This window comes from Callospermophilus lateralis, chromosome 3 (genome assembly GCF_048772815.1).
Source record: "Callospermophilus lateralis isolate mCalLat2 chromosome 3, mCalLat2.hap1, whole genome shotgun sequence".
In the NCBI taxonomy this organism is placed as follows: Eukaryota; Metazoa; Chordata; class Mammalia; order Rodentia; family Sciuridae; genus Callospermophilus; species Callospermophilus lateralis.
In genome coordinates, this window is record NC_135307.1 from 196,903,206 (window position 1) to 196,923,814 (window position 20,609).

The 20,609-nt window shown below is 65.2% G+C and overlaps 1 protein-coding gene across 3 annotated transcripts in view; it reads right to left on the bottom strand.

Annotated features, from left to right (window-relative positions):
- Lama5 (laminin subunit alpha 5) overlaps nt 1-20,609 on the bottom strand; it is a 45,384-nt gene continuing 24,775 nt past the window's right edge. For all 3 annotated transcript variants that reach the window (XM_076852084.2, XM_076852083.2, XM_076852085.2), the window contains 66 exons: nt 20,450-20,584; nt 20,232-20,369; nt 19,744-19,796; nt 19,402-19,507; nt 19,250-19,302; nt 19,059-19,164; nt 18,557-18,656; nt 18,241-18,397; nt 17,969-18,107; nt 17,558-17,700; nt 17,375-17,481; nt 17,137-17,290; nt 16,674-16,834; nt 16,488-16,596; nt 16,181-16,278; nt 15,901-16,102; nt 15,659-15,785; nt 15,145-15,284; nt 14,620-14,735; nt 14,325-14,536; nt 13,756-13,960; nt 13,431-13,575; nt 13,133-13,273; nt 12,838-12,999; nt 12,471-12,572; nt 12,306-12,389; nt 11,499-11,729; nt 10,859-10,972; nt 10,592-10,719; nt 10,325-10,405; nt 10,030-10,244; nt 9,635-9,735; nt 9,369-9,549; nt 9,132-9,281; nt 8,506-8,657; nt 8,314-8,424; nt 8,037-8,148; nt 7,431-7,601; nt 7,065-7,261; nt 6,815-6,931; nt 6,501-6,655; nt 6,188-6,329; nt 5,992-6,094; nt 5,573-5,683; nt 5,035-5,214; nt 4,813-4,961; nt 4,539-4,715; nt 4,302-4,438; nt 4,075-4,228; nt 3,781-3,914; nt 3,548-3,710; nt 3,354-3,476; nt 3,121-3,269; nt 2,910-3,042; nt 2,699-2,842; nt 2,452-2,582; nt 2,202-2,363; nt 1,978-2,116; nt 1,747-1,886; nt 1,483-1,675; nt 1,255-1,410; nt 1,017-1,167; nt 803-936; nt 631-724; nt 384-503; nt 1-263 (listed from right to left, as the gene is read on the bottom strand). In XM_076852084.2, the coding sequence (XP_076708199.2) occupies nt 124-263; nt 384-503; nt 631-724; nt 803-936; nt 1,017-1,167; nt 1,255-1,410; nt 1,483-1,675; nt 1,747-1,886; nt 1,978-2,116; nt 2,202-2,363; nt 2,452-2,582; nt 2,699-2,842; nt 2,910-3,042; nt 3,121-3,269; nt 3,354-3,476; nt 3,548-3,710; nt 3,781-3,914; nt 4,075-4,228; nt 4,302-4,438; nt 4,539-4,715; nt 4,813-4,961; nt 5,035-5,214; nt 5,573-5,683; nt 5,992-6,094; nt 6,188-6,329; nt 6,501-6,655; nt 6,815-6,931; nt 7,065-7,261; nt 7,431-7,601; nt 8,037-8,148; nt 8,314-8,424; nt 8,506-8,657; nt 9,132-9,281; nt 9,369-9,549; nt 9,635-9,735; nt 10,030-10,244; nt 10,325-10,405; nt 10,592-10,719; nt 10,859-10,972; nt 11,499-11,729; nt 12,306-12,389; nt 12,471-12,572; nt 12,838-12,999; nt 13,133-13,273; nt 13,431-13,575; nt 13,756-13,960; nt 14,325-14,536; nt 14,620-14,735; nt 15,145-15,284; nt 15,659-15,785; nt 15,901-16,102; nt 16,181-16,278; nt 16,488-16,596; nt 16,674-16,834; nt 17,137-17,290; nt 17,375-17,481; nt 17,558-17,700; nt 17,969-18,107; nt 18,241-18,397; nt 18,557-18,656; nt 19,059-19,164; nt 19,250-19,302; nt 19,402-19,507; nt 19,744-19,796; nt 20,232-20,369; nt 20,450-20,584 (9,170 nt within the window). In that variant the 3' untranslated portion in view covers nt 1-123. The remainder of the gene's footprint in view (nt 264-383; nt 504-630; nt 725-802; nt 937-1,016; nt 1,168-1,254; nt 1,411-1,482; nt 1,676-1,746; nt 1,887-1,977; nt 2,117-2,201; nt 2,364-2,451; nt 2,583-2,698; nt 2,843-2,909; nt 3,043-3,120; nt 3,270-3,353; nt 3,477-3,547; nt 3,711-3,780; nt 3,915-4,074; nt 4,229-4,301; nt 4,439-4,538; nt 4,716-4,812; nt 4,962-5,034; nt 5,215-5,572; nt 5,684-5,991; nt 6,095-6,187; nt 6,330-6,500; nt 6,656-6,814; nt 6,932-7,064; nt 7,262-7,430; nt 7,602-8,036; nt 8,149-8,313; nt 8,425-8,505; nt 8,658-9,131; nt 9,282-9,368; nt 9,550-9,634; nt 9,736-10,029; nt 10,245-10,324; nt 10,406-10,591; nt 10,720-10,858; nt 10,973-11,498; nt 11,730-12,305; nt 12,390-12,470; nt 12,573-12,837; nt 13,000-13,132; nt 13,274-13,430; nt 13,576-13,755; nt 13,961-14,324; nt 14,537-14,619; nt 14,736-15,144; nt 15,285-15,658; nt 15,786-15,900; nt 16,103-16,180; nt 16,279-16,487; nt 16,597-16,673; nt 16,835-17,136; nt 17,291-17,374; nt 17,482-17,557; nt 17,701-17,968; nt 18,108-18,240; nt 18,398-18,556; nt 18,657-19,058; nt 19,165-19,249; nt 19,303-19,401; nt 19,508-19,743; nt 19,797-20,231; nt 20,370-20,449; nt 20,585-20,609) is intronic.

Consider the following 20,609-nt stretch of genomic DNA (forward strand, 5'->3'; position numbering starts at 1 on the left):
TTTCAGTTTTGAGCTAACAACGTTTAATTTTTGCTTTTAAGAAGGACAGTGGTTCACAGACTCACACCACTAGGCATGGGCAGGGGGGCTGGGCAGCAGGGACAGCCTGGAGAGAGGTCTGCACTACCAGGCGGGGCAGCCCCTGCCCCCCACGGCCCCCTGGACCCCCACAGAGTGAGTTCCAGCAGTGGGGAACCCGTTCACCATCAGCTTCCTCATGCAGCCCTGAAAGGTGGGGCGTCCAGGCGCTGTCGCTGTGGGCTCTGGGGCAGGTGCAGAAGGGCGAGGAGGGCTGGTTGGGGTGGCAGGAAGTCCCGTGGTTGCCTGCCCACTCACCTCTGCCCCAGCAGGGAGGTCCCCCACGTGGCTGAGGCCACACTCACCAGGCAGGCCTCCAAGGTGCAGCGGTGCTGGGGCATCAGCCAGGGTGCCCGGCGAGGGGCCCACCGTGTGGTTGCTCTGTGTGTCCACCTCCAGCCGGATCACGCTCCCGCCCTTGATGGCTGCAGGGCCGACTTTTGAGTGCCATTCTCTGCCCTGCCCTCCCTTCAGTGCCAGCCAAGGCACAGGCTCTCCAGCTGTCCCTGTTGAGTCCACCCCAGCTCCCTGGCCATGAAGGAGCCAACTCACCTGCCAGTCGGTGCCACTTCCCGTCACACAGTACAGTGGGGTGTGTCACCCACGTGGCAAACTCGCCTGCCCCGTCGTCTGCCCGCAGCAGGACCTGGGGTCAGGGACAGGTCAGGGGCTGCCACCCCAGTCCCCCTGAGTGTCACTGCAGCTCTAAAGCAGCCCTGCTCACCTGCTCCTTGGACAACTGTAGCTGCAGGTAGGGGGCATCCTGGGTGCGGCCCAGGTGGAAGACCAGGCCAGTGGCTGCCAGGGGCCGCACCTCCAGCTCCAGACTCACGTCGGGCAGGGTGGCCTCCGGGAGTTCTGTAGGGAAGGCCGCAGTGGGAGAGGAGGGCCCGCCCAGAGCCTCCCAGCACCCCCGGGGCCTTCCCGTCCCCACAAACCTAGAGTGAGGACTCCACCACCCGGGAAGAAGAGGCCGTCCTGCAGGGGGCCTGAGGGGCAGGGTGTGACCCCCACTATCTGTGTGGGGTCCCCCAGGGGCTCCCCATTCAGCTGCAGTCCTTTCACACAGCCACTGAGCCCGGTGGCCACCTGTGAAGAGGAGGGGTCAGCAGGCTCCTGAGAGCAGGGGACAGTAGTTGGGTGAGGCCAGGACAGGGTGAGGGCAAAAGTTCTCACAGGGAGCTTGGGGCTGTGTCTGCCAACTGGGAGGCCCCCCACAAAGAGGGTGTGTGACCAGGGGGCTGTCACCCTCTGGGGGCGTCCCTTCTGGCTCCTGGCCCGGGTCCCGTCCACCAGCAACCGGATCCGACTCTCCTCCCAGCGCACAGACACCTGGGGAGGCAGAGCTGGTCAGAGGTGTTCCTGGGCCCTCCCAATCCCCCTCTCAGACTCCCTCACCCTCACCGTGTGCCACCGGCCTGCCCGCAAACGCTGGCGGCTTTGGATGCGGAGCTGGAGCCCTGGGCCTTCTGTTTGTGCAACCAAGTGTCCGTGGCTCAGGAAGAGTGCCAGGGAAGGGCTGCTAGCCGTCAAGGGGGCAGCAAAGAGCAGGAGGCCCCGGGGGGCGTCAGGGCGGACGAGCATCGAGATGTGGGACCTGAAAGCCCAGCCTGGTGTCAGCCTTGCCTTGGCAGCCCCTCGCACCCACCCAGACTGGCCAGCCCTTACCTCTGGGGGACCAGGACACCCGCAAACTCCAGGTGACTAGGCAGGGGGCCCCCAAACTGGTAGGCATCTTGGATGGTTCGGAGATGCAGGGGTGGCATGCAGGCAGATCCCTGGCTGGGCCGACGGCTGGTGTGGGAGGCCTGAGGACATGGACAGGGATGCAGGGCAACCTGCCCGGGGCACCAGCCCACCCACCCCAGCTCTCCCCGCATGCCACCCTGGACACCCCACCTTCCGCACCGCAGACCGCAGTCCTCGTGGTCCCTGCCCCAGGGTCTGGGCGCGTGGGGAGGCTGGTGCACAGCCGGTGCTCACGTTGACACCACCCAGGTTCTGCTGCAAGTCGAGCACGCGCTGCGGCCCCTGGAGCCTGTGGGGCAGGTGCGTCAGCAGCTGAGGCAGCCCAGCGGCTGCCCAGCGGCTCACGCCCCACGGTCCACGGCCCACACGCTCACCGCTTAACAAAAACGTTGCTGATGCAGCCACTGAAGTTGGGCAAGATACCAGACTCGGGCTGGCCTCCCAGGAAGAGCTGCGGGGGGCCCTCGGGCGTGGGGAGCCTAGGTCCCTGGTGCGTCATCGTCGGCTGCAGCTGGTCATCCACGTAGACCATAAGCCTGGGAGAAAGTGTGGGGTGTCCAGGCCTGTCTGCCCCCTTGGCCTGGCCCAGACCCGTGGAGGCAGAGGCGCGGCAGGCGGGCTCACTCTCTGCCGTTGCGGTAGAAGGTGACGTAGTGGCTGGCTCCGTCAGCAAAGACCCCGTCCGTCTTCACCTCTGTTCTCAGAAGCTGAAGGACCATGTGGCCCTGCTGCAAGGACACCTGGCAGGACCCATCCTGCAGACAGTGGCCAGGTGAGCCAGCAGGACATGTGCCCAGACTCCCCCCAGCCACTCCCAATCCGCCAGTCCCCACAGCAGGTGGGAGCAGGAGTGGGCCCCGGGCGAGCTCACCGGGGACGTGTAGTAGTAGAGCAGGCCGTCCTGGGTGCTGCGGAAGCCAAAGCCAGAGTAGAAGTCGTCGCTGGTGAGGGGCACCACGGCGGGGAGAGCCAGGGGCAGGAAGCCGTGGCCGTGCAGCGCAACCGCGCGTCCCACCTGTGGAGGGCTTGCTGAGTGCCCGCCAGGCCTGGAGCCAGGCTGCCCGCCCAGGGGAGGCGCTCACCAGCAGGTCCGCGGTGCAGCCGAAGCTGATGCCCGAGGTGTTGAGCCTCTTGAGGTCCACGTACTTGCCCAGGGCCTTGATGCCCTTGACGCAGCCGCGGATGGAGCCTCCGGAGGGGAAGAGCCCGAGCAGGCTGTGGGACGGCAGGGTCAGGCACCTCGGGCTACTGGGGCCACGCCTCCCTCCAGCCCCAGCCCAGTGCCATGGTCACCTCGGGGGCAGCTGCTCTGGAGGCACCCCACCCAGGTAGTAGGCGTCGGCCAGCTCCAGGGCGTTGTCCTGGTCCACGCTGAACACCGTGGCCCTCTCCACGCGCACCAGCACGCGCTTGCGGCTGCCGGCCAGCAGGAACACCTGGATCTGGAGGGGCAGTGGCTGTGAGCAGGTCCTCACCAGCCCACCTGTCCCCCAACCGCGCTGGCCTTACTGCCTAGCTGGCCTTACCGCCTTGCTGGCCGCAGTCAGTGGGGGCGGGGGCTGCAGCGGGATGGCCTCCTTCAGCCCAGCGCCGAAGTCGAAGAGGAGCACAAGGCTGCTTTCGCGCACAGCCAGGCACAGGAACTGGCCCTGGAGGTAGAGGAAGGGTCAGCACAGAGGCAGGGGGGCCGGGCTGGGGCAGGGCTGGGGCTGGGCCGTGCCTGGTGCTCCAGGAAGAAGATGATCCCACTGTGGGACACGAGGCGAAGCTCCTGGTCAAAGCGCTTTGTGCTGCTTGGCTGCCTCTCGAAGCCGATGCGGGCGAAGCCCGTGCCATCCAGGTAGGAGCCGTCTGTGAGCCATGGGTCCCCAGTCGACTTGGAGCTGCAGGTCAGAGGGTCGGGGTCAGTGGAGGGTGGGTGGGTGGGGGCAGGTGAGAGCAGGCCACACATACCGGGCACAAGGCTTGTCCACGGCTGTGTTGAGCATAAAGGTCCTCTCGAAGTTATAGAGACTGATCACCTCCTCGTTTAGAGTGTCCATCTCAATGCAGCCCCGGTAACCAGGGAAGTGGAGAGGTGCAGGGGGCTGTAGGCACAGCACACAGTTAGTGAAACCCCCACCTGGGAGACACTGATGGGAACTCAGACTACAGTATGATGAATTGAGGCTAAACACTGAGAAGAACTTCCCAGGGCAAGGAAAGCAAGAGCTGCTGGCTTGCTCCCTGAGCCTGGGCTGGGCTTACCGTGAAATTGCTTGGGTACCCTCCCACATAGAAGACAAAGTCATCAGGCCGCAGGCTGAGCAGGCCTTCTGCCCCAGGGGCCTCGGTGTCCCCCTTGGTCTCGTGGACCATCTGGTTTTCCACCGTGACAGACATGTGGCCAAACTGGAGGGTCCTGAGGACAGAGGTGAGTGTGAGAATGGGCCTGCACGGCAGTGGAGGTCCTGGCCCCGCTGCGGGCCTCCCACCTGTCCATGCTGACAGCTGCGAACTGCTCCCCGATGCTCTGGTCCACGCTGAGGGTCGCAGTCGCGGCCTCCCCCAGCCGGTACACCCAGTGCACCTTCTGGTTGCGCAGGGACACGCCCATGTAGTCTCCAGTGGCCTGTGGCAGCAGTGGAAGGACAGTTGGGGCAGGGACCATGCTCCGCCTACTGCCAACCCGATGCCCAGCCCAGTCTCTCTCCCTCTCCCCTGCCCAGTACCTGGCGGCTGCCCATGTACAACACAAAGTGGTCCCCAGCATCCTGCCCGGGCGGCGGTGCTGGCTCCGAGTCCTGCAGGTAGAACTTGAGCGCAGTGTAGGCGGCGAGGTCGGCGAGGTCCCGTGGGGCACGCAGTTGCACCCAAGAGCGCCCATTGAACTTCATGGGCACCTTGACCTGTGGGAACAGGAAAGTCAATGGTCAGCACCTGGTCTCCTGGCCACCTGCCGGGTCCTGGGACTCCCACCCGCCAGGTCCTGGGACTCCCACCCACCTTGCTGGCGGCACCTCGGGCCTGGGCAATGAGCTCCCGCACGCGGCCAATGTTGGCAGACAGAGCCAGGCTGGCGTTGTGCCCTCCACGGTTCTCCAGGTCACCCAGCTTGGCCAGCAGCTGCGGCAGAGTCTTCTCCAGGGTGGACACTGTGGGACAGGGCAGGGCTGAGAGTCTTGCTCTCCTCCCTCTACCCCAGGAGCTCCACGGACTGCTGCTCACCTGAGCGGCCTGTGTCAAGCACCACCTGGCCCAGGTCCTGGCCCTGCAGGCCCCCAAACTGGCCCTGCCACCGTTCCACGTTCCTCTGCATGTCCTTGAGCTGAGACTGCACACGGGCAGCCGTGTCCTGTGCTTCTCTGGCCACAGTCTTAGCATGGCTGATCTTCTCTGCAGTCCCATCTGCAGAGGGCACGCTTGGCAGGAGCCGGCTGAGCACTTTCTGGGCTCGGCTTTCCCAAGCCCCTCTGCTTGACTTGGTCCCCACACCCTGCAGCTCAGTACCCTTGAAAACAGGCTCTGCCTCACCCGACCCAGGACGCATGCCCTCCACCATCCCCACCTGACCACTGCACCTCCTAGGCCCTCGCCCGGCCCACAGCTCCAGCCCCACTGGCCCCACTCTGGCCTCTGTGCTCATAGACTGACCAGCTGCTCCCAGCCCCCAGGACGCCCTTCCCATGATGCCCAACATCCACCCCTGCCTGGGCACCATGGCGATGAAGGAACGGGAGCAGCGGCAGGACAAGTGACCAAGTACCTGTGTCCATGGCCAACATGGCCTGGGCGGCCTGAATCTGGGCTGCAAGCTGGTCCTTCTTGGCCTGGACATCGTGGAGCTGGGTCCTGGCACCTTGCAGGGTGACCCATGCTGTGGGACAGGCAGCTCAGCACTGGGGAGCCCTCCCCCAAGACCCCAGGACCAAGCCACACATACCCAGGTGGACAGCCACCTGGATGTGGGGCCCAGCTTCAACCCTCTCTGGCTGCGCCTCCTTGGCCCATGCACACCCTGGAGGACGGCAGGCTTTGTGGGGCCCTCAGGTGGACATGGACAGGTGGAGCAGAGCCCACTCACCCTGAGCCACACTCTAGCAACCTCAATCCCCACACAGACGCAGCCCAGAAGCCAAGGGGCTCTAAAGAGCCTGAATGTCCGCATCAGACCCCAGCACTCACCGAGGCCCAACCTCTGCTCCTGCCTATGGACGGCCTCTTCCAGGACACTGCTGTTGGTCAGCAGCTGTTGGGCTTGAGCTGCCAGGCCCTGCTGCACCACCACCTGGAGGCACAAGAACAGGTGCAGGCCACACTGCAGGGGAGGTGGGCAGGCTCAGGGGCTCCGGTTGAGCTGAGGGGGGGACTGGGGACGCACCTCCCACGTACGGCTCGCCTGCTGTTGAGCCTGGCCAGCGGCCACCTCCGCAGCCTGCACAGCTTCCAGGATGCTACTGTAGGCATTGCTGGCCTCCACGGCCCTCTGGATGAAGCGGTCCTGGTTGACACTGAGGATGATGCTGGTCGGGGAGAGGGGATCAAAGGGCATCTAAGTGAACCTTCTGCCTCTCCGGTTGCTTCCTGCCAGGCTGGACCCTGATTTCCTGTGGGCTGAGGGAGGCCTGGCTCCCCCAGGGAAATCTGGCTGCATCCCCAGGTGAAACTGGGGCTCTCCCCATTGGACCACGCACCTGGACAGGTTGTGGGCCAGCTGGTCCAGCTGCTGTGCGTGGGCCTCGGCAGCCTCCACCAAGTCCACCTTGCTGCCCGCTGGGGAGAAAGTCTGTATCTTCTGCAACAGTGGCGTCCGGGCCCCATCCAGGTTGGCAGCCAGGTGCTCTAGGTCCTAGGGGTGGGTGGGCTCAGTGGGACCCTCCTGAGACCTATGCACTGCCCACCTGCCCAAGGGCCGCACTCTCTATACAAGTGAGCCCCCAAACTAGCCTCAGGCTGCAGCCCTACAGGAGCCTGGGCAGGAAGGGCCAAGAGGACAGGCTGTGCTAACCTCCTCAGCCTGGTCCATGCCATGCAGAAGCTCAGAGACACGGGCCAGGGTGTGCCTGGCAGCCTGCAGAGTGTCCTGCAGGGTGGCATTGTCCCGGGACAGCTCCTGCTTCCGTTGCTGAAGGAAAAGTTGGAGGAGGATGGGATTAAAAGATGTGTGGGGAGGGAGAGGGCTGCTGGGGGGGGGGGAGAGGGCTGCTGGGGGGAGGGGGAGGGCTGCTGGGGGAAGGGGGAGAGGGCTAAGTTCTCACCAAGGCCTCCTCCAGGCGTGCCAGGTTGTGGCTATTGAGTTCTTCAGCCTCCCGTGTGGTGTCCACTGCCCGGTTCAGGGCCTCACGCAGGTCCATGAGGCTGGCCTCGTGCTGGGCCAGCTGATTGCGGGTGCGTGTAGCCAGTGCCTGATTCTCCTCCCAGCGGCTGGTCAGCTGATCCTGGACGTGGGCCAGCACTGGCCGACACAGGGGTGTGAGGATGGTCACTCTGGAAGCCAGCTTTCTTCATGACCCTTAGTCCTCACCTGGTCCCTGCCTAGTGCCAGTCCACACTGACCTCAGCCGGGCTCCCAAGCATGTCCCTGCCCCTTCCCAGTCCTGCCTGACAGGGGCCAGCACACTTACGCCTCTGGGCCTCAGCTAGCTCAGTTCCTGCCACTGCCCGGGGGGCCTCCAGGTCACGTGCCCGCATCTCCTGGAGCAGCCGCTCCACCTCTGCTAGCGTCTGGCGCAGCTGCTCACCCGACGGGACTGAAGCATTGGCTGGTGACAGGTGGCCCATCTGGGATGCCAACTCTACAAGGGAGGGGGCCGTCAGGTCCTGCGGCTGGCCTGTTGCCCAGTAACCCCGACAGCTGTTGAGGCTGCATCCTCAGCTGCCTTTGCTGGCCCTCGTCGAAGCCGACTCCTGGTCGCTGACCAGCTGCAGCTGAAACCCCCTCTTTCCACCCTCTGGCTGGGGCAGCTCCTGTGTCAGGAGCTCAGGGGCTACTTCTCAGTCTCAGATCTCACGGGTGACCAGTCTGCAAGTGTGACTGTCAACCCAGGTTCTTCCAGGGAGGCTGGGTGAGGTCAGCCCCTCGCCCACCTCCTGATGCTCCACTGTTCCCTCCAGAGGTGCCATTTCCCTACCTCCAGTCTGCCCACGGCACTTCAAGGCCAGGCTCAGATGCAGACCCAGGGCGCACACCCTGAGGCAGCCCTGGCCAGCCAGCCTGGGCTCCAGCCTACCATTCAGGGTGTGGTCCACAGCCTGGAGGGTCCCAAGCAGCACCTGCACCCGGCTGAGGGTGGCCTCAGTGGTGCCCAGCAGTTGGCCTGCCCAGTCTCGGGCTCCAGTAGCCTGTGGGTGACATGTCCTTCAGCCCACAGCCCTGCTGTGGGGAGGGGCGGGGCTGGACAGGGGCACAGAGGACAGCCTGGGATGGCAAAGTGTTGGAGGCTCCCAGAGTCTCCCCAAGAGGTGGGCCCCCCAGGGGACTGGGCCAGGGGTCTCCCGGGGTCCTGCCTGGCCACCCAGCTGCTGCACGTCCTGCCCAAGGTTCGTGCTCTGCTGCTCCAGGGCCTGCAGCTGCTGTGTCATCTCATGGCGGGGGCCCAGTGGGCTCCGGAGCTGGCTCTGTGGGGAGCAGGAAGTGGGTGCCTGCCCTGCAGGGCCCTGGGGGGGGGGCCGTGGAGGGGCCCTGGAGTGGCGTGGTACCTGTAGGTCCACGATGGAGGCGTTCAGCCTGTGCAGCCGGGCCCAGGCCACTGAGCTGGCATTGATACCCTGGAGCTGCTCACGGAGGGCGGGGAGGAGGGCGCCAGCCCGCTCCAAGTCATCCAGGAGCAGGACCACACAGTGGTCACACACTGTGGTAGCAAGGGGCCAGAGATTGTGGGGTCAGCAGTGTACATGGGTCAGCCAGGGGTCACGAGATCAATACAGGGGCCCAGGATTGGTGGGAGGTCTGGGGTTATGGCAAGGACATGGGGTCATCAGAGAAAGGGATCAGCACCAGAGCTAGGGACAGGGTCAGAGGTCAACATGGAGCCAGAAGGTCTGCCAGAGAAGTGGCAGTGACAACAGTGCCCCTTGGGTCAGTTGGGACGAGAGTTTCAGCTGGGCAGGAGGTGTCCAGGTAATAGGGATCCAAGATTGGTATAGGGATCCAAGGTCGGTATGGGTCCCAGGTCAAGTAAGGCCATCATGGGGGTCAGGAGGACTCTAAGGACGGGCATGGGGTCCCTTGCACGGCGAGGTCCATATGAGTTGGGACTCCCACTCTGCTGGGTGGAACCGCAGGGTGGGACAGAGACAGGGCAGAGGTGCAGGGTGGGACACACCTTCGCAGTGGACGCCATGGCCCCCGGGCCCGCCAGGCACGGGGACCTGGTGCTGCTGGCCGCAGGTGTCACAGCGCTCCCCACTGAGCCCTGGGGGACAGGTGCAGCGGCCTGTGTGCAGGTCACAGTGTCCCTCTGGGCACTGGCAGCCTGTGGAGAGGTCAGGGTGAACAGGGCTCCCTGACCTCAGGGTGTTGACCATTCATATGCCCTCCACTGGCCCCTGGCCATACTTACGCCTGCAGCCCTGCTCTGGGTGCCCCCAGTGACCAGGGGCACACTCGCGGCACTGGAGTCCCCCGGCCCCAGGTTGGCACTGGCACTGTCCAGTCTGGGGGTGACACTTGGAGCTCTCTGCAGCTGGTCCACAGGCACAAGGCTGGCAGCCCCCACAGCCCTCAAAGCCAAAGTGTCCTTCCTGTGGGCACAGGCTTTGGTCACAGCCCTGCATGGCCCTCAATGCCCGCCTCCAGCCCTGAGCTCCTGGCTCCCAGCAGCAGTACCTGACAGCGGTCACAGCGCTGCCCAGCCACACCTGTCTTGCAGAGGCAGCGCCCACTCTGAGGATCACAGGTCTCGGTCCCACAGGGGAAGCAGTCACACCCTGTGGAAGGGTGGCTGTGACAGCTGCCCTGGCCCCACCCCCAGGCCTTATGCCCATCGCCACCCTGCCGACTGGTCCAGGCTGCTCAGACCCCACGGCCACCAGCTCACTGTCTGACCTGACCCTCCTCCCTGAGCCCTGTCCAGGCTACCCTCCCTGGACGCAGGGGAACTGTGGGGACTGACCGTGAAGCTGACTGTGCCCATGAGGTGGAAGGGACCCTGCCAGCCCAGGGGGCTCAGTGCCAGCTGCGGCCTGCCCCTGGTACACCCCGCGTCCCCACCCCGGGCCTACGGGTGCAGTTGCCAGGCAGCAGGGCGTTGCCGTAGAATCCCGGGGCACAGCGCTCGCAGCGGGGCCCTGTGGTGTGGTGCAGGCAGGCGCGGCAGGCCCCAGTCAGGGGGTCGCAGTCACTGACAATCACGTTGGGGTCTCCGTTGCCACTGCAGTCACAGGGCTGGCACACGCTGCCCAGCACCAGAGGGTTCCCGAAGAAGCCAGGTGCGCATCTAGGGATGAAGGGCTGGTCAGTGTCCCGCGGCCCCCCAGGAGCAGCCTGGGTCTACGTGTGGCCCACCCCCCAGCTCACCGCTCGCAGGAGGCTCCAGCATAACCAGGTCTGCACAGGCACTGGGTGCGGCCACCTCGCAGGACACAGCCCTCCGCGAAGCTGTAAGGATATCAGTCGCTCACCATGTGCCTGCCCCTCCATCCTGGGAGCAGCCCTACCTCAGGGGCCCGCCCTCTGCCCTGGGCCTCCAGGGGGCAGCATGAGCCTCACCAGGGAGACACGGGGTTCTGGAGGGGCTGTAGGAGCCAGGCGGGGGGTCTCAGTGGGGAGTGCTGGGGCACTTACTTGTTGGAAGGTACTGCCAGGGGGCAGGGGCAGCTGACACAAGGGGCTGTGGGGTCCCCTGAGCTGCTGCTCACAAAGCCAGCCTGGCAGCGCTCACAGCGGTCCCCCTCGGTATTGTGCTGGCAGCCCTAGGGCAAAGGGGTCAGTCAGCACAGACAGTGGAGGCCCCAGGCCCTCCTCCCTAAACTGTTTGTCCCAAAGGCTCAGGGTCCTCCCCACCTGCCCTCTGTGCCCTCAGTGGAAGCCCGCTCTCCCTGGCCTACTCACCACACAGATGCCAGAGCCAGGGAGGCAGCGGTCTGAGTGGCCGTGGCACTGACAGGGCACACAGCGGCCCAGAAAGAGGCCTTTGACGTCCCGGTAGTAGCCGGGGGCACATTCCTGGGGGAGCGCAGGGGGCATTGGAGATGAGCAAGGGAGCAGGGCGGGCAGGGAGGCTGCCGGCACAGCATAGGCACCACGGGGTCAGAGGCTGGCCTGGGCAGCTAGAGGCAGGGCAAGTGTCTGGTGCTGGTCCCCAGACCCAAGAACACCCCAGAGCCAGGCAGATGCACTGGCTCAGGGATAGCTGGGCACTGGGGCTGGTGACCAGCCCCTCCACACAGTGTATCTATTTCCAGGGAGTGTCCAGACATCAGCCCCTGAAGGGGCAGGTGCCACTTAGGACAGGTGAGAGGAGTGGCTAAGATGTGGGGCAGGACAGGTGGTATGTGATGCAGGGTAGATGGCTAGCGGGGGCAGTATGCAGGGAACACATCAATAGCAGCTGTGGGCAGGGGCATGGGCGTGGACAGCGGGGAGAACAGCTGACCACAGGCAGGCATACAGGCCAGCAGGCAGCGTGGGAACAGTCAGGGAGAATGCTCAGGGGGAGGAGTGTGCAGGGGCAGCCACCCCCAGTGCCTACCTGGCACGAGTCCCCACGGTAGTTGGCTGGGCACATGCACAACTCTACACTGCTGGCCGGAGGCCCTCTGCCTGCCTCGCTGGCCACCTCCAGCACCACCCTACCCAGGGAGATGGCCGAGGAGGTCTGTGAGAAGAGGGCACGGATCTGCAGCTGCTCTAGGCCTGCCAGCACCATCATGAGCTCTTCCCGGGACACAGCGCTGTGGGTCTCCAGGTGTCGAAAGTTTCCCTGCAGCACCGAGAAAGGACTCAGTGGGCCACACCCAGTGGGCAGAGCCTAGGCTAGATCCTTGTGACGGGACAGACGCACACGAGTTACAGGGACAGGAAGGAGGAGGTTGCACAGGACGCGCTCTGCAGATCCAACACTGGACCCTCCCTGACAGCACACACCAGGCCACTCCAGGCCACTCCAGGCCACTCCAGGTACACCAGGTGCTCAGGTGCAGGGAAGGGCTGCGCTTCTAGAACAGGACGAAGGCCAGGCCTTCCTGACCTCCCTCCGTCCCCTTCAACAGGACACCAAAACATCAACTGCACATGAAAAATGGGTCCACTTGGGGCACTAAAGAGGGCTGTCCATCACATGGAGCCTTAGAGGAAACAAGGAGGGAGCCGGCTGGCCACTGAGGGTGGGAAGCCCATCACTATCACAACCAGGGAGCGGCAAGACAGTGTCACACGAGTGACCAGGAAGGAAGCCTGCCTGCCCAGCCACCTGCTCTGGGGCCTTCTGCATTAGAGAGTGGGTGCAGTGGCCCTGGGCCCGCTGTGCCGTGCTGGCTCTCAGGCCAGCGCCACCCACCTCCACCAGCTGCAGCTGCCGCCGATGAACATGGCCCGGTGCGGGGTACGCGGGCTCTAGGAACATGATGCTCATCTGGTTGCCCTGGAGACACACGGGCTGGATCAGGGCCAGCAGCTCGCGCCCACCCTCCTGCTCTCCTGGCCATGTCCACCATGTCATTACCTGCAGCACCACATCTGGCCGGCTCTCTGTGGGGATGAAGACGTCACCACGCTGGGTCTCTGAGTGCAGTTCATAGCGGAGGGTCCCACCATAGGACGATACCTGGTGGCAGGACAGAGGGGACCATCTGACTAGACCCTGGCCACAGACTGGCAAGTGGTCCTGAGGCTGGGCCAGGTATACTCTCACAGCAGCCCTGCCATGGGCTGGCCCCTTGCTGGTTTCTTCTCTTGCAATAGGCCAGCATTCAGGTGCCCCTCACCAAGGGGGGGCATCCTTGGACAACAAATCACCACCCCCTCCCAGGCCTCCAGAGGACACAGCCACCCTTGACTTGCCCTCCCCCTGGCCCAGTGCCCCTGCTCACCCGGTCCCCCAGGTAGGAGCGGGGCGCCTGCCAATACAGCTCGGGGAAGGTGTCGTCCACGCGCCTCAGGTCTGCATGGAGCAGCTCTGTCGCTGCCCGCCACTCATGGGGCACCACCTGCCGGTCACTGCTCAGCAATGTCCAGCCCTCCATGTCCACAAACTGTGGGCACACGGTGGGTCACCCAAGGTGGATGCCCACTGCATGGCCCCACCCTGCTTTCCAGTCCCCCTGGGGAGGGATGTATGCTCTCCCCAAGGAGGTGCCAGCCTCAGTCCTGGTCCCCAGGTGGTACCTCGTGGCGGGCATGGACGGAGCTCCTGCAGCTCTCTGTGGCCCCGAAGCAGAAGCAGCGGGTGCAGCCTTTGGGGTTGGCAGCCTCCAGGGAGAAGGTTCCGAGGCGACACTGGTCACACCGAGGGCCCTGCACATTCTCCTGGGGAAGAGGAGGAGCAGCAGGGGTCAGTCGTCCTGGCCCCAGGGTCACTGGCACCCCTCACCCACAAACTTCCAGGGAGCTCTAAGCACCCAAGAACGTTGCCGAGGACGACATCTCGGCCAAGAGGTGCAGGACAGGCCTGGTGGCTGCTCACCTTGCAGTGGCAGCGACCTGTGATGGGGTCACAGATGCTGGGTGCCGTGCCTGCCTCGTGACACTGGCAGGGGAGGCAGCGGGGGTAGCCGTGGAAGCCGGGGGCACAGGAGTCACAGCGGCGCCCGGCCACGTTGGGTCTGCACCTGCCGGCGGGCAGAAGCAGCTGAGCCTCCTTCACCCTGCCCATATGCAAGAGCTCATAGGGTCCCCGTCTGGACCGTGTCCCCCAGAGCTGGAGGGGACAGGGTACGCCGGCCCCACTGGTAAGGGTGAGTGTCACTCCTGGCCCACGACTGCCCCAGGCCAGGGCCCTCCCAGCTCACCTGCACTGTCCACTGTCCACATCACAGGTGGGGTCGGTGAGCTCCTGGACACCGGGCCCTGAGCAGTTGCACTCCTCACAGCCCACCAGGGGGTGGCAGCCAAAGGTCTGGGGCTGGCAGACCAAGCAGTCGGGGGGCACCGTGCGTGGGGGGCAGATGCACTGGCCTGTGCGCTCGTCACACAGGCGGGTACCACAGTCACAGGCTGCAGGGGGACACAAGTGGCTGAGCCCTCTGACCCACTCAGGCCCACCTGCAGCCCAAGACCATGCCAGTCCTGCCCTGCTGGGCCCCTGTACCCGGGGCAGCTTCTCTGACACACAGGAACTGCCTAGGGTCCACGTCCAGTGCCGGGGGCTGCAGGCAACCTGCCAGTCCCTGGAGCCTTCTGGACAACCCTGCAAGGGGCACCCTATGTGCAGGCCACTGTCTGCCGGAGGTCCACAGACAGCCCCAGAACCTTCTGCTGACCGTCTGCCCATGTTCCCTAGCACACCCCACTCCACCAGCAAGTGCCCCTGGGGTCCAGCGCTCACAGCGGCCGGTCTCCTGAGCACCGTGGTACTCACGTCTGCAGTTGGGGAAGCCCCAGTAGCCAGTGGCACAGCGGGAGCAGTCACGGCCAATAACATGGGCCCGGCAGGGACACTGGCCCCCAAAGCGCTCACACGAGGGGCCTGTGGCTCCCACCTCATGGCAGCCACAAGGCCGGGCCCCGTTATTGTAGAAGAGGGAGAGGGAGGCGGCGGCATTTCGGCAGAACAGGGATGAGCTGCTGGGGCTAAATTGGGGGACAGGTGGTGAGGCCAGCTCCCAGCCTGGACCCCACCCCGGACCCCACCCTGGACCATGGTGCTGCCCCACCTGATGTGGTAGCCGTGGGCCGCACAGTGGCTGATGAAGTCATAGGACTTGTCCAGGGGCTCCTCTCGGAGGTAGCTGGAGCTGTAGACCTCCGCAGGGATCACCAGAATGTAATCCTAGGGCAGAGGCCTGGTCACCTTCCCCCCATGAGCCCTGCTGAGGGTCGGGCTGGGGGAGTGTGGCTGAGCCTGCAGCTGAAGTATGCAAGGGGTCGCCCCTGAGGCTGGGCAGCCCAGTCTGTCCTGGCCACTCTGGAGGAAGGTGACCAGGTTGCACACCTCTGGGGAGTGTGCAGAGGCAGAGGGCAGAGGGTCTCGTGCCTAGCTCTTCACTCATTCTTCTTCCTCCCTTCCCCATTGTCTAGGCTGGGCTTCTCTGGGAAGGCCACTCTGGCCTCATGTGGTGGTCTCCAGAGACAAGGGCTACCCCACCTGGCACCTGGGGTTGGGGGCTACAGCAGGTAGGAGACACACCTGGGCTGAGCCATGGCTAGTCCCTGAGCAGGACACTAGTCCTGGGACTCACCAGCCAGAGCCACCGGCCCTCGGGCACGCGCACGGTCACAGTGAGCTCAGGGTCAGTCACATCCAGCACGGCCTGGCCCTCACACAGCACCAGTGTGCGGCAGCCGTAACCATGGGGGCAGAAGCTGGCGTTGGCGTGGCCTGCAGCGGGAAGGCAGTGTCAGTGCTGACAGCCCTGTCGTGGGCCCTGGGCACTATGGGGACACCAGGGGAGGAGACGCCAGGACAAGGCCAATGCTGGAGAGTGCAATGCGACATTGAGTGCTCCACCTCACAGCCCTCAGGACAAGGCACATGGATCCCAGGAGCAGGTCCCCTCCAGGTGAGACAGGGCCAGCCAGGGATTCTGACATGGGGACAAGACTTTCCAGGGGAGAGGTGACAGATGGGGCTGCCACCCACAGTGGCCCTGGAGCACCTGGTTTGAGAACTGACAGCAGGACATGGATGTGTCAACCTGCCCCATGGTGTGCACGGCTGGCCACGTCGCCCGTGAGTCTGTCCTTGGCACTCACCCTGCCAGATGCGGCCCCCGTTGATGAGCACCTCCACGGGGAAGGTGGGGTGGGCCGGCTGGTAGCTGTGTAGCAGGAAGGCGTAGCGGCCCAGGGTGGGCACCTGGGTGTTGAAGACCACGGTGCCCTGCAGGGGAGCTCCAGTGAGTGGACAGCCTGGGTGGTCGGAGTCAGGGCCGGGCGTGCAGCCCTGACCCTCACTTCCGTCCCTCCAGGGGCCACGGCCCAGCCTGGGCCCTCACCTGGGGGTGGCGCAGCAAGGTGGGTTCTGCGTCGGGGTCCACAGCAGTGGGAGGCTGAGGCTGGGGTCCCGCTGGGGGTGCCCCAGGAGTCAACTCCTGGGAGTGGGTCAGGGGGAGGCCAGGAGGCAGGGGCAGCACCTGGCAGTCCCTGAGGACAATGGGCTGTGGCGGCTTCGGGAAGCGGGAGGGCAGACAGGCGGCACTGGGGAGGCACCGTGGGTGAGTCCAGCATCCCAGCCACGGGTCCCTGCTGGCCTCCCATCCCTGGTGACCCCACTACCTGCCGGGGCTAAAGGTGCCGTGGCTGCTCACGCAGCGCACCCGCGGCTCCACGAGCTCCATGCTGAAGTCCCCCAGGGGCACCAGGCTCATGCTGTGCTGTGGGCGGAGGGAGGTGGGGTGGCCACGCCCGGTGCTGGTGAAACCCACCACCCACCCACCCCGCAGGAATGCACCCTGCCCTGCACAGGACCTCGTCCTGGACAGGAAAGGAGGGCTCCTGGTGCCTCGGGACCTCTGGCTCCTTGGTGGCACCCCCACCCCTTATCTTGGGCTCCTTAGTGCCCAGGGGCCAAGGGGGCCCTTACCAGGAAGAAGTGCGCCTGCTCAGCTGTGAGCCGGACGCTGGCCTCTGAGTCCAGCAGGAAGGTGGCCAAGTGGTGCTGAGTGTCCAAAGCAGGGCCGCGGCACAGGGTGCTGGGGGAGAGGGGTGGTCAGCGGGTGGGCAGATCTGGCAGAGCCCGCAGCCCAGCCCGACCCTGCTCCCAGCCCACCTGTATGGGCAGGGGTGGACAGTGAGTGTGCCCTGCTGGGGGGCCTGCTGGGGGCTGTGCACAGCCACGCCCACCTCCTGGCGGGCGTCCTCATTGGCATACTCCACCACCAGGACATAGTGGCCTGGCCGCGGCACCACTATCTGAAGCTGGACATCCACCTGGAGAAGGACAGCATGACCAAAGGCTCGCAGTCCCTGTTTCCCACTTCTGTCTTGGGGGCCTGCTGATCACGGCCAAGTGCCAGTGCTGGGGCAGCTGGGGGCAGACACTGACCCAGGTCCTGGGCGGGGGGGAGGCTGGGGGAGCTCCCACTCAGCAGGAGCCACGGTTTCCCTGGACCGGGAAGTGGTTGTGCATGTCTGCTCCACTGCCCTGCACCTGCATCCTGCCACTGAGACAGGACCTGCACCCGAGGCTAAGGTCTTCTGGTGCCCACCCGCCGTGGGCCCCAGACACGCACATCACTGCCCAGGCAGGCGGCCAGTGGCGGGTGCGAAGGGCTAAGCTGCTCCCTGGGGCAGGGCCGGGGCAGGCTGTTGTCAAGACGACACAGGGCGTCCAGCCCAGCAGCCGAGGGGAAGCCGTCCAGGGGGAGGTAGGCATGAAGAAGGCAGCTGCAGGGGAAGAGGCTGAGGTCTGCACCAGGTCCACCGGGCGGGTCTGGGCAGCCCCCATCCCAGTCCCATGGGGGCCCTCACTTCTCGCCAGAGTGCTGAGCAGAGGGGTGGTGGGTGCAGGCCTCAGTCACACGCAGCTGCAGGAGGGCCGCCTCATAGTAGGCGCTTGGCAGCAGGGCCACGTAGTCCTGGTGGAGGCAGGAGTGGGCGAGAGGCTCCTTGGCCCAGGACCCACCCCTTTCCCTGCCACGGCCCCCACCTCACCAGAAGCACCCCTTCAGCCTCCACCAGCAGGGTCCAGATGCCGGGGTTCAGCACAAAGGGCTCCCCGAGCCCCCTTTGGGGCACAGTGACAAAGGAGGGCTCAGTGCTGGGCAAGAAGGTCACAAGCTGGCTCTGCTCTGTGCCTGGAGAAGACAACCCAGGTTGTACCCGCCATGGTGTAGGGCAGCTGGGCCCACCCCTCCCCCATGTAGACAGAGGAGGAGGAGGAGGAGGAGGAGGAGGAGATGGAAGAGGAGATGGAGGAGGAGATGGGGGAAGAGATGGAGAAAGAAGGGAAGGAGGAGGAGGGGAAGGAGGAGATGGAGGAAGAGGAGGAAGAGGCAGCAAGGAAGGGAGCTGGAGGGCGGGCTGGGGGGGCTGGGGGTGGGGGGGCTGTAGCTCTCCACTCACAGTTGATGCAGGCCACAGTCTTGCCCTCCTCACGCACAGAGACCCGCCCGCTCACACTCATGGGCCCCCGGTTGACATAGCGAAAGACCAGCCGGAAGAGGTCAGGGGAAGTCACGTTCAGCCTGGCCACAATCCTGGGCTATGGGGTGTGGAATAGCAGCATCACCTCCTGGCCACACCTGTGGCTGAGGGGCTGCCCCATCTGCCTGCCACGTGGGCACATGGCTGGCTCTGCTCCTCTGCCAGGCCCAGGAGGGACGGCGTGGCCCTACCTGGACGGCCGTCATGTGTGCGTAGCCTCTCCAGCTGAAGCTCTCAAACTCCAGGGGGTTGAAGCCGAAACGCACTGCGTGGCCCTCAGGTGTGGCTGCGTCCTCCAGTTCCTGCCGCAGGTGGAGCAGGTCGGGCAGGTAGTGGTCCCTTGCTGGCCTGGCCACGACACAGGTATCTGAGTGTGCAGGCTCAGCACAACCAACCAGATCCCCAGGGACAGCTGACCCCATGGGCCTGTGTCGTGGGGGTGAGGGACACAGAGGAGCCCGGGACGAGCCGTCTCCCACCCACAGCCCAGGTGGCCTGGGCACCCACTCGCTGCAGGTAAGGCCCTGGGTGTTGGGGCGGCACCGGCAGGCGCCCGTCCTCGGCTCACAGCCCTGGCCCAGAGCACCACCAACGTCACACTGGCAGCCTGTGATAGCAAGAGGTGGGTCAGAGGGTACCGTTCCCCCACAGCCCAGCCCAGGACCCACTCTGGACAGGCAGAACCCCTGGTCTTCATACCCTCGGCAACGAGCAACCAGGCTGAGAAGCCACTCAGGTGCTGCTGGGCTCCCTGAAGCCAGGCTCAGGGCCCTGGGTGGATTATCGCCTTCTAAGCTGCAGGTCGGGGCATAGGCCCCATGTGGGGGAAAGGGCTCCTCTTTGAGCCTGCCCCCAGCACAGTCTTGGCCAGCAATGCTAGTCCAACATGGGAGCCTCACTGTGTTCAGGCCCCAGCTGGGGTCCCTGACCCATTTGCCCCTCCCTGGGCCTTCATGTGAACTGAGAGAGGACAGGGATGTGGTCTGAGAGACCAATAATGGGCACTCACTGCGGCAGCCCAAGTAGTCGGCCTGATCCAGCCCGAAGAAGCCGTCCTTGCAGGCTGCACAGCTCTGGCCGCATACGTGGGGCTTGCAGGAGCACTGACCGCTGCCCTGGGACCACGAGAGACAGTGGGACCAGGCTGGGGAAGGTGCCAACCCACCTGCTGCACCCCGACACCTTGATCTTCAGACTTACCAGCTGGCACTCGACAACTCCACCCAAGGTGCCCCTGGGGTCACAGCTGCAGCCTGGGGAGGGCAGAGCGGGCCTGAGGGCCATGGGGACAGGAGGGCCCAGGCTCCACGCCCCATCCCCAGCCCCCCTTCCTCCCTCCAGGACAGACTCACGGGTGCAGCCCTCAGGGTTGGTGGGGCTCAGCCCCCAGAACCCAGGTTTGCAGCGGTCACAGCTGGGTCCCTCCACGTGAGCCCGGCACGTGCAGGCAGTCTGTGCCTGGGAGAGACCGACCCCGCAGATCAGAACAGGCCCACCCTCTTCCCACACTCCGTCCTGGAGCCCTGACTGCAGTAGGGGCTGGGCCCCTCCTTGACCTTGCCTAGGCCCACAGGCACCTGGAATGGGTGCAAAGGACCAGGAGGAGAGTGGGGAGCCATGGTCTCACTGGGTTTGGGACTTTCAGCCTGGCCTGGCCCCCCACCTTCTCCCAGCATGGGCAGACCTGGGCTCACCTCAGGAAGGGTGGGGTCAGCAGGGGCCAGGCCCGCAGGGTGACAGGAGCCAGCTAGGAAGAAAAAACCAAGCCTGGTCAATGCTCAGTGTGTACACTGAGCCACAGGCCACCCAGGCCGGGCCAGGAGCCATGTCCTCACAGGAGCCATCAGGTATGCCTCTGTGGCTACCAGGGGCGTGAAGACGTGGGCGGGGTCAGCAGGGAGGGTGCGTGCCCACCCACAGCATGTGCCTGTGAACACATGTAAGAGTCTCCACAGGACTTGGACACTGGAACTCACCTGCGACCCGTGAGGACGTGCGGGCGTGCACGTCAGAACACATTCACGGGCCACACGAAGCTCAAAGGAGTCGCCCACACAGCACAGACCTGGCCCTGTGCCCACACCCCCACTGTGCACGGGGCACCGCCACGGACACAGCACAGGGAGGCGCAGACGGAGACCGAGACACACATACAGACAGGCCTCTGCCCACTGCCAGTTACCTTCGCAGGAGGGGAAGTTGTAGGCGCCAGCCACACACGTGTCACACCGCAGCCCAGTCACACGGGGCCTGCAGCTGCACTGCCCACTCCGAGGGTCGCAGGCTGTGTGCAGGGAGCCGTCGGGCGAGCAGTGGCAGGCTGTGGACCAGGGCAGGCATGGGCATGAGGAGGCACGGCCCAGCCTGCCGCCCCGCCCTGCTCATTCCCAAGACACTCACGAGTGCAGGCGGGGAAGCCGTGGAAGCCGGGGCTGCACTCCTGGCAAGTGGTGCCCATGTAGCCGGGGCGGCAGCGGCACAAACCACGCGCCCCACAGTGCTGGTCCAGGGCCCCCCGGGGGTCACAGGTGCAAGCTGCAGGGGTACAGTGGGGTCAGGC